Source organism: Chlamydotis macqueenii, chromosome 1, assembly GCF_036417535.1.
Source record: "Chlamydotis macqueenii isolate bChlMac1 chromosome 1, bChlMac1.mat, whole genome shotgun sequence".
Taxonomy (NCBI): domain Eukaryota; kingdom Metazoa; phylum Chordata; class Aves; order Otidiformes; family Otididae; genus Chlamydotis; species Chlamydotis macqueenii.
In genome coordinates this window covers 1,992,387-2,003,254 of record NC_141556.1, presented here as the reverse complement: position 1 = coordinate 2,003,254, position 10,868 = coordinate 1,992,387, and the positions used below count along the sequence as shown (strand labels likewise).

At 51.6% G+C, this 10,868-nt stretch overlaps 1 protein-coding gene across 2 annotated transcripts in view; it reads left to right on the top strand.

The window, feature by feature from the left end:
* The first annotated feature begins 9,545 nt into the window (after positions 1–9,545).
* Positions 9,546–10,868, top strand: part of TASOR2 (transcription activation suppressor family member 2) — a 40,456-nt gene continuing 39,133 nt past the window's right edge. Inside the window, exon 1 of one of the 2 annotated variants that reach the window (XM_086744416.1) lies at positions 9,546–9,824. In XM_086744416.1, the coding sequence (XP_086600542.1) occupies positions 9,782–9,824 (43 nt within the window). In that variant the 5' untranslated portion in view covers positions 9,546–9,781. The remainder of the gene's footprint in view (positions 9,825–10,868) is intronic. The other variant, XM_086744406.1, reaches the window with a different exon arrangement.

Here is a 10,868-nt window from a genome sequence, read left to right as displayed (position 1 = left end):
GGAGGGGATACTGGGAGCACTGGTGGCGGGAGTACTGGAGGCAGTGGTGTGTGTGAGGAGAGGGTACTGGGGGCACTGGTGCGGAGGGAGGGGGTACTGGGGGCACTGGTGTGTGTAGGGAGGGCGTACTGGTGGCACTGGGGCGGGGAGAGGGAGTACTGATGTGTGTGGGGAGGGAGTACTGGTGGCACTGGGGCGGGGAGAGGGGGTATTGGGGGCACTGGTGTGTGTAGTGAGGGGGCACTGGGGGCACTGGTGCGGGAAGAGGGAGTACTGGGGGCACTGGTGTGTGTGGGGAGGAGGTACTGGGGGAACTGGTGTATGTGAGATTGGGTACTGGGGGCACTGGTGTGGAGGGGGATACTGGTGCAGTGGGTACTGGGTGGGCTGGTTTTTGTGGGAAGGGGGTACTGGGGATACTGGTGGGAGTGGGGAGGGGTTACTGGGGGGTACTGGTGTATGTGAGATGGAGTACTGGGGTCACTGGTGTGTGTGGGGAGGATGTCCTGGCGGCACTGGTGGGGACATTGAGCCGGTGACCACCACTCTCCGCGTGCGGCCAGCCAGCCAGCTCCCCATCCACCGAGTGGGCATCCAAAGAAAAATCCTCGTCGCTCCAACCCGGCTCTGCAGGAGCAGCTCCGCCAGGAGAGCTGGTCCTCCGCGGACGCAGGGCTCCTTCCCGCCACCTTCCCGCCGTCCCTGTGCCATTCCGTTCCGTGCCTTTCAGCTGGCTCACCGGCTCTGCATTTGTGTGCGGGTGGGAGCTCTGCTCTGGGGTCCGCAGCCAGCTGAAGAACATCTGCTTCCGCTTTCCATCCGCAGCAGGATAAAGGATGAAATCTTATTAAAAAAAAAAAAAAAATAAATAAAATTACGTTTTTAGAAAAAAAACAACTAAAATTCTATTGCTTCTTGCTGTTGTGCAGTGAAATAGAAATCTGCCCTGTGCTTTCCCCACTTTGAAGGAAAAATCAATCCAGTTTTCCAGCAGCGCACATTTTTCTCCTGAAAATATTAACTTTGAAGAAAACCAATTTTCCATTGCAGGAGGATGAAATTAAATAACTCCGGCGGGAAACATTCTGGTCAGCACCGTGGTGGACCCGCTGCCGCTTTCGTGTAGTAAGAAAACAAGTGTGTCTGCACTAATATGAAAACCAAAATCACCACACCCCGTCAGCGGCATCAGTACGAGGATTGGCCCAGGATGGGACCTCTCAAAACACAAGATATTTTCTTTTATTTCCACATGTTGCAGCCATTCCTGCCGTCGTTTTCAAATTTTTCAAGGCTTCCATTCCCTATTTCAAGGTGCAAAGAGCCGGCATGGCAGCGCCGTCACAGAAATAGATGTTTAAGCGTCGCTGCGCAGGGTGATGTGGCCCTTGGCAGGAGGAACTTTGTTCTCCGAGACCAGCCAGCATCTCTTCAGCCTCACCTGGCTCTTCTGGAGGGAGAATGCAGGATTACGTGGAAGGAGGTAGATTAGAGGCTGGAAATAGCACGGTCAACGTGGGAAAGAAGTGGTTGTGGAGGAGGATCATGGATACAATCTAAATTTCCGTCTATGGGAAAATAACCCACTGTAAATGCTAAGGCACATGGACAGCAAGGAGGTGGCTGGTGACAGCCAACGTGGCTTCACCAAGGGCAGATCGTGCCTGACTAATTTGGTGGCTTTCTATGACTATTGGTGGACACGGGATGAGCAACGGACATCATCTACCTGGACTCATGCAAAGCATTTGACACTGTCCCGCACGACATCCTTCTCTCTAAACTGGAGAGACATGGGTTTGATGGACGGACCACTCGGTGGATAAGGAGTTGGCTGGATTCAACAGCTCAATGTCCAGGCGGAGACTGGTGATGAGCGGCGTTCCTCAGGGGTCCATATTGAGCTCAGCCCTGTTCAACATCTTTGTCGGTGACATGGACAGTGGGATAGAGACCTCACCTGGAGTACTGCGTCCAGTTCTGGAGCCCCCAACATGAGAAGGACATGGACCAGTTGGACAGGGTCCAGAGGAGGCCACAAAGATGATGAGAGGGCTGGAGCACCTGTCCTATGAGGCCAGGCTGAGAGAATTGGGGCTGCTCAGCCTGGAGAAGGGGAGGCTCTGGGGAGACCTTAAAGCAGCCTTCCAGTGCCTAAAGGGGGCTGCAGGAAAGGTGGGGAGAAACTCTTCAGCAGGGCCTGGTGTGGTGGGACGAGGGGTAACGGTTTCAAAATAGAGGGAGGTAGATTCAGATTAGATATTAGGAAAATATTTTTTATGATGAGGGTGGTGGAACACTGGCTCAAGTTGCCCAGAGAGGTGGTGGGTGCCCCAGCCCTGGAAACATTCAAGGCCAGGTTGGCCGGGGCTCTGAGCAACCTGATGTGGTTGGAGATGTCCCTGCTCCTTGCAGGGGGGTTGGACTGGATGGGCTTTGAAGGTCCCTTCCAACCCTAACCATTCTGTGATTCTAAATATCACTTAGCTGAACAGGATCACTCGCCTGCAGCTGCAGATAGTCTGAAACAAGAGCGGCATGACCAACTCCAAACTCACCCAGGCCGGTGTCAGCTCAATTGCAAACGCTCCCTCTGTTTAATTACTACAGGACTGATTACTGCAAGAGAAGAAAAAGATACTCTGGTTAGGAGATGTGTACAGTCTCAAACACACAGTCGCGTTTTCCCATGAACGGGAAGATTTTGGGTATAGAAAGAGCTTCTATCTCTTGGCTCCAGTCTCGTGCCCGGTAAGGACCAATAATTAATGTTTAAACTCTCTCTTCAGGGATCGTCAGGTTCACATTGCAAAAATACAGGGTAAGCAGCACAGCTATTAATTTTTAATAACGACCTCAGTCATGATTTTTTTTTTAAATGTGGGGAAAATGGCAAAGAGACTTGAAAAAAAAAAAATCACTTGCTCACCACTGAAAAGGCTCATCGGCGCTTTGTCACATTCTTGTCATCTTTGACTCATTTCCTGAGTGGACCCTGTCGCTGCCTGCGCGGCGTGTGGTTTTACACCGTTGTGAAAACACCAGCCAACAAGTTGGGCTTTGTTAGAGGCTTCTGTAGGGGGTTGGTTGGTTGGTTGGTTGTTTTAACAACATCGGTTCCGATTCTCTGATGCCCTCTAGGTTTGTCATCACAACTCGAACAAAAAGTTGGTTTCATAGGAAGTTGCCAGATGCCAAAATAGCGAGAAAAACCAAACACAAGAGTAAATCAAACCAGAAACTGAAAATCTTAACTGAGCTTTACTGCGGAAGGTGTACGGTCCATGAATACCCCGTGAGCAAATAGAACCATAGAATCATAGAGTGGTTAGAGTTGGAAGGGACCTTCAAAGCCCATCCAGTCCAACCCCCCCTGCAAGGAGCAGGGACATCCCTGACCAGCTCAGGTTGCTCAGAGCCCCGGCCAACCTGGCCTGGAACGTTTCCAGGGATGGGGCATCCACCGCCTCTCCGGGCAACCTGGGCCAGTGTTCTACAACTCGCATTGTAAACATTTTTTTCCTAATATCCAATCTAAATGTACCTCCCTCTATTTTAAAACCATTACCCCTCGTCCTGTCACAACAGGCCCTACTGAAGAGTCTCTCCCCATCTTTCCTGTAGCCCCCTTGAGGTACTGGAAGACCGCTATCAGGTCTCCCCAGAGCCTCCTCTTCTCCAGGCTGAACAGCCCCAGCTCTCTCAGCCTGTCCTCATAGGAGAGGTGCTCCAGCCCTCTCATCATCTTCGTGGCCTCCTCTGGACCCTCTCCAACCGGTCCATGTCCTTCTGATGTTGGGGGCTCCAGAACTGGACACAGTACTCCAGGTGGGGTCTCAAATACCGGAGTTCAATGGCAACAACACTAATGTTTGTTGGTGTTTTCCAACAAACACAAGAAGCAGCATGTCACTAACGGGCACGTCATGAAGCGGAGAGTTATTTGGGATTTCCTCGAAGAGATAAAACATTCTTGAGAGATCGGTAGGCTCGGAAAACGTGCTGGCCTATCTGGATATGCATATCCTGGGAAAGTAAAGAGGAAGATTTTGAGGGAGAAGACTCAATCAGATATTTCTCAGGGAGGATAATTCTCTGCATTTAATCTCAATCTGTCTGTCACCCGCAGACTTTGGAAGCACGTCAGAAACTTCACACTTGTTCTCAGAGAAACCACACACGTATCTTCGTGCTGGAGTATTCTTGCTTCCGTCTAGAGCTGGAGATGGTACTTGCTGTGGTATTTTTGAAGATTTTCCCCTATTATTGAAAGATGTGACAACGTTAAAGGTCACGGGCAAAATGTGGCTTTCTTGCTGCAGGATCCCAAAGCGACGAGGGGAGTTTGGCTTGAGTCCAGTGAAGGATGTGGCAAGAGAGCTTTATGGGGGATGACATACGCCTTGACAGCATCGTAGAATAAAGTGGACCTTTGAGTCAAGCACTTCTTGACTTTGCATTTCATGCTCTTCCTTGCAGTTTGGTTTGACAGTCCTTTACAGAAAAGTGAGTAGAGCACAAATGAGTGGGAACAAACCTCTTTTTGCCCACTCAGAATAAACTAGAAGGGCTCAAGCTCAAGGGCTCAGCTGACATTTCTGAGCTGAGCTAGCCGCCTGCAGGAGTGACCAAACATAATGGGCAACCAAAGAGGTCAAACAAACCCACAAGTTCTCTTTCCCCACTTTCTCTTTCAGTTAAGGTCCTGAGCCAACACTTCCCAAGCCAAACGGCTCTGAACTTGATATTTTACCACAGCACATCGGAAGTTCCTCAAACAAGAGGTGCTGGGGCCTATCTGACCTTCCAGATTGGCCTGGTGATGCTGCATCTAGGGAGGTTTCTGGTTCAGGCTCATTTCTGTTCAAAACCAGGCAACTTCTTGGTGTGGATTTGTACAAAAAGATCAGTCAGGAACAATCCTGCTCTGCTTCATTCCTGAAAGTGTTGCTTGGGAAGGGAAACTTCACCTTGAAACAAAACCATGCTAGGATTCCTCTGCGACAGAAGCCCATCTTGCCTCTTTGTCTCTGCTGTAGCCACTTGCCTGTGGTTTCTCTCTGTTTCTGCAATTGCTCCTCTCTGGACATGTCTGTCCAAAGCCTTCACAGCAGAGGAACACCGGAATTTTCAGCACCCTCCCAAAAGGCACCCATGATGCTTGCATTTCACCTTTTAGACCTTCTTTAGAATCATGGAATAGTTTGGGTTGGAAGGGACCTTTCAAGCCCATCCAGCCCAACCCCCCTGCAAGGAGCAGGGACATCTCCAACCAGATCAGGTTGCTCAGAGCCCCGTCCAGCCTGGCCTTGAATGTTTCCAGGGATGGGGCATCCACCGCCTCTCTGGGCAACCTGGGCCAGTGTTCTACCCTCCTTATCGTAAATTTTTTTTTCCTGATGTCTAATCTGAACCTACCTTCTTCTATTTTAAAACAATTACCTCTCGTTCTTCCACAACATGCCCTGCTAAAGAGTTTCTCCCCATCTTTCCTGCAGGCCCCCTTTAGGTACTGGAAGGCCACTATAAGGTCTCCCCAGAGCCTTCTCTTCTCCAGGCTTCTCCCCGGAAGTTTCTCTTCTCTTTAGTCTGTCCCCACAGCCGTACCAATGAAAGAACAGCCACACTGGGCATCAGCGGTATCAGCCAGCCATGTGGTTCATGGTTCAGCTTTGAGGTCTACACAAACGCAAACATTTCTTCAGAATTGCCTTGAGCCACTGGTGATCTCCTCCCATCCGGATGCCCTCCACAGCAGCTAAGGGCATGGTTCACCCTTTGCGTGTTCTCACAAGCAGGAGAGGAAGAAGGTCCTCCAGCAGACCACTGATTTTCTAGAAAATTGAAGAAACCAGTCTGTGAAACCACTACCTTGCTGCCAAATTGGGCTGAAACTGGCTAACAGCTTCAAAAGTTAATGGAAGAGGCAGACAGACAGAAAGAGTATGGTCACAAGCCTCGTTTCCTTAGGAAACCAAGCGAAAACCAAACCAACCTCTCATGCCACGTATTATACAGAAATAGGAGAAAACCGAAGAGAAACTCAGCGTTTCCACGTATTTCTGTGTCATCTGCTGTCCTGTGATTCACACACGGCAGGAAAAGGGGAAGCAGCCCGCAGGTCCTATGCCCTCCGGCGTTTGCCTGCTGTGTTTGAACACCTCACGCAGCAGCTGGGACTCCTGAGGCTGCCCCACACAGTCAATAATGATCTCAAACCTAATTATTTGCTTTATCCTTGTGTGTCGTCTTTCAGCAGGAGGACACTCTCGTTTTCAGGAACTGCTGCTTCCGCCTCCCCGTTGACTCATTTCATTGCAACTATTTTCTTTTTCAGAGTGACTGACAGCATCTGCAGGCATCGCTCTTTTTTTTTTTTCTGAATAAAAGAGGAAACAGATCTTCAAATGACTACTTCTTTATTTTAGACTTGCGACTATGCCGGAACTTTATGAGTCATTCTTTCAAAGAAGCCAAAATAGAGTATTGCCAGGAACTACGTCCCCAACACAGTTAGATCATGCGCTCTTCTCTTGCAATGACCACATGTGCCACCGCCCAAAAAAGCATGAGGCACCACACAGCGACACAGAAACTCCAGTTGGAAATGCTCTGACCTCCAGAGGCTCCAGTTACTCTCCCCAGCAAAACGATGACAAAATTCCCTCAAATTCCTTGTTTTTCTAATAGATGAAATGGGAGTAGATCGTTGAGAAAGGAGCCCTCACCAGAAATCCTACGTGTCCTCATCAGAAATAATTCCTAATACTGAAATACTTGTGTTTCATTGCGGTGGCAGCTGGACGGTCACACTTGAGGTGGAAACCACGGTGCTCTGACTGCAGATCTGCTCTTCCTTGCAGCCACCGCAGAAGCTCAGAGACCTTCTCCTGTCTTCTAGGTCAAGGCCCATGGTTACATGGGGCTGTTCATCTTACACCCTCACAGGGCAACGGGAAACACGGACCCTGCAAAGATATTTTGGTCTCGCTTCACTTGAGTACTACAGCATGGGAACACAGAAATACTTTTAGGCTAGCTGTGTTTAGGCCAGCGACACCAGCAAGAATTCCAGTCTTTGATATGTCAGCAGGAGCTAGAAAAATCAAGACTGCTGCCAACGCTGCCCTTACCGACCGTAGGACACCAGAAAAATCACTTACTCTTCCCCGTGCCTTCATTTTTTCACTGGGTAGTGGCAGTTTGCACTTTCTTCTGCTGCGGTAGCAAATTCTTAGCATGGGTGAAATATCTGTAACGGCGTGTTGCTGACCTGCAGCGTTGCTCTGACTAATAAGTGACTTATAAGTGAGCCACCACATCATCGTCTCATTGTTCTTTCTCCTTTTTTCCTTCCTTTGTCAATCTTTCCTTCTGAGGCTGCGACTACTCCAGCATGCGAAAATACACCTGACTGGGTCAACAGAGCTAAACCAGAGCGCTTGGGCGCTGGGGAGCCAAGCACAGAGACACCCAAACGGGCTGTGCAAATGGCAGCAAGGATCAAGAATCAGCCTCACCATAAATTTTTTAGCCCAGTTGGGTGACCGTACAGTGTGCCCATGAGGCGCATCGCTGTGCAGATGCAGCGCCGTGGATCTTATTGCCAAAAGTACCTGAAATCCCAGGTGGACTCCCCTCCAAGCACCCACCAGAGTCATTGCCCGGCACAGCTGAACGCATGTTCATGGAACGCAACCGTTGACCCATCGCTCAGCACGCGGTGTTCTCTCCTTGCATAAGAGGTTGGGCAAGCCTAGATTGCCCTGTTCCCTGCTCCAACATCTATTGCAACATTGACTATTTGCTGCCTACCATGAGCTCGCGTTCACGACGTCCCTAAGAGCCTGGTGAACCCTAAAAATTATTATCTACTCCTACGTTTAACAATACTGCAAACCATCAGGAGACTATACCTCCCTTGGAGCAACATTAAAAGGATCTGGGGCACAAGTGGTGTTCTCCTCTCTCCTCCCAGTCAGAGGAAGGGGCTTAGGAAGGAGGGGACAAATTGAACAAGTGAATGCCTGGTTGGTGCCATACTCAATTTTTTGGCTTGTATGATCATGGATCTACCTTTGAGGAGCCAGGTCTGTTGGGAGCTGATGGGATTCACCTGACCAAGTGGGGCAAGAGGCTCTTCGCTAACAAGCTGGCCAGAGAGAGCTTTAAAGTAGACTTAGAGGGGAAGGGGAATGGAGCTTTGAGCAACAGAGAAGAGCTGGGGCTGCTGATGCGTTAAGAACCAAGAAGGAAACACCAGCAAAATGCCTCTGAGGAAGGAGGAACACACATGTTCCTCTAAAAAGATGTTGTGTTTGATAGCCCAGCTGAAGTGCCTCTACCAATGCACACAGCAGGGGTAGAAAGGAGGAGACGGAAGCTGTTGTGCAGCTAGAAAGCTACAATCTAATCAAGAGATATATATTCAATATATAAAGGGAGCTTATAAGATGGAAAATGACTTTTTGCCAGGGCCTGTAGGGACAGGATGAGGGGCAATGGTTTTAAACTGAAAGAAGGTAGGTTTAGACTGGATATAAGGAAGAAATGTTTTACGCTGAGGGTGGTGAGGCACTGGAACAAGTTGTCCAAGAGAAGCTGTGGATGCCCCATCCCTGGTAGTGTCCAAGGCCACGTTGGACGGGGCTTTGAGCGACCTGGTCTGGTGGTTTATGTGTAACTAGGCAAGGGACAAACCATCTCCCTGTCGGGCTGATCTAGACAGATTCTAGGTGGCGGAGGGAAACTGGATTATTTATCTACTTTTTCTGGTGAAATGTTCATTTATTCCCCTGACTCCTGAAGCAAATCCACCCCCGGGGCCACACGCTTCCATGTTTTCAACATGGGGATGAGGGAAGGGGCTGAGAGGAGGGTGGAAGAGAGCTGCTGAGGGCAGACCCCGAGGGAAGGGGCTGAGGGCATCAAGGAAAGGGTTGAGGGGACACTGAGGGAAGGTCCAAAACAAGGAGCTGAGGGGCTGGTAGAAGGACTGTGATGAGGGAAGGGGATCAGGGAATGAGTGAAGGGCTGAGGGAAGAGGCCGAGGGGATGAAGAAAGGGGTTGAGGGGCTGGGGGAAAAGGCCGAGGGGATGGGGGAAGAGGTTGAGGGACTGGGGGAAGAGGCCCAGGGGATGAAGAAAGAGGTTGAGGGGCCGGGGGAAGATCCAAAACAAGGCGCCGGGGGAAGGACTGAGGGGAAGGACGGGGCCCAGGGTGAAGACCGAGGGGCCGAGGCGAGCAGGGAAGGGGCTGAGGGGCTGAGGCAAGGTCCAAATCAAGGGGCTGGGGAAAAGACTGAGGGGAGGGAGGGTTCCCGGGTCAGAAGATGAAGGATGAGGGAGAGGGCGCTGCGGGAACGGCGGGAAGGGCCTCTGAAGGCCGGTCTCGGCGGTGACCCGCGGGAAGAGGAAAATCACGGGTGCGGCCGCGCTCTCTTTCCGGTTCAGTTTTCACTTTCTGTTTTTTTGGGGTTTTTTTTTTTTTTTTTTTTTTTTTTTTTCCGCCTTACCACCGACACAGCCCCGGCCCTGCCTCCGCGCCCGTCCCTCCCCGCCGCCCGCCCTTTCACTTCCTGGGGCCGGCGGATGGCGGAGCCCCGCAGCACGCCCGCCCCGCGTCGCCTCAGCCCGCCGGCCCGCCCGGCCCGGTAGCGCCGCACCCTCCCGGGGCCCCGCCGGGAGTGGAGCCGCGCCGAGGGCCGGGCGGGGCCGGCATGCGGGCGGTGTGAGGGGTCGGTACGGCTCGGGGGGAGACGGTGAGGAGAGAGCCCCGGCCATGGGCGAGCGGCGGGATGAAGAGACCGGCGGGCCGGGCACGGGTGAGTGGGGCCTGGGGGTCGGGCGGGGGACGAGCCATGGGGAGGGGGCCCGGCTCCATCCCACCCTTCGTTTAGGGAGGAGAGGCCAAGCCGGCTTTGCCCGAAAGCCGGGGCTGCCCGACGCTGTGGGGATGAGTTTGAGGGGGGTCCCGGCTCCTCGCCGGGTGAGGGGGAGCAGCCCCCCGGACCAGGAGGGCTGGAGGCACCTGCTCCGAGCGCCTGGAGGCCTTCGACACCCAAAACCAACGCTTTTTACATTTAATTTTGACTGGGTCGCTGGGGACGCGTTGGCTTTTCCAAGATCCCGCTTGCGCTGATCGCTGACCCCAAGGCCCATGCGTCTGGGAGAGCCTCAGTCCGTTTTGGTTTCGTGGTGTTTTTTTTGTTTTGGTTTGGTTTGGTTTTTTTTTTGTGACTGCACGTACCTTCATTCTGTCCTTGGAGAGCCGTGCTGGTCAGTGCAGGTGCCCTTCAGGAGCGGGATGTGGAAATACAAACAGCTTGGCAGCATGCTGCTCCTTTCCTGGGACTGGCGTGGGGAGCCGAAGGATGGAAGACCTCTTTGCTCCTCCCTTGCAAGGCTGGAAATTAGCCCTAGAAGAGGGGAAAAAAAGAAATATATATATATGTCTGCTCTGGTCCTGCACAGTTCTGCTCCCAGATTGTCCTCAAATTATACTGCAGAGGCTGGGATAGGAGCAGGGCTGGCCAAGCTGTAGGTCTGCGGTTCTTAAGTGGGGATAACCCAGGATAGATGAAGCAAACAGGAGGACAGATGGCACAAAAATAGTTGTAAAACATGCTCCTTACTCCATGGGAGCATTTTTATTTTTTTTTTAAATGTACAAGAAAGCCCTTCCTGGCCCAGAATAATCGGTAGCCCGGTGGTTTGGTGCACATTGTGGACGCAGGAGATGCCGAGTGAAGCTCTGCTCTGTGGAGGATCCAAGTCAGAACATTGACCTCATGGTTTTACCCCAAGCGTTTGGTCGAAGTGGATGTTTCTCAGTGCTGCTCAATAGATCTCGTTACAGTGCTTCTAAG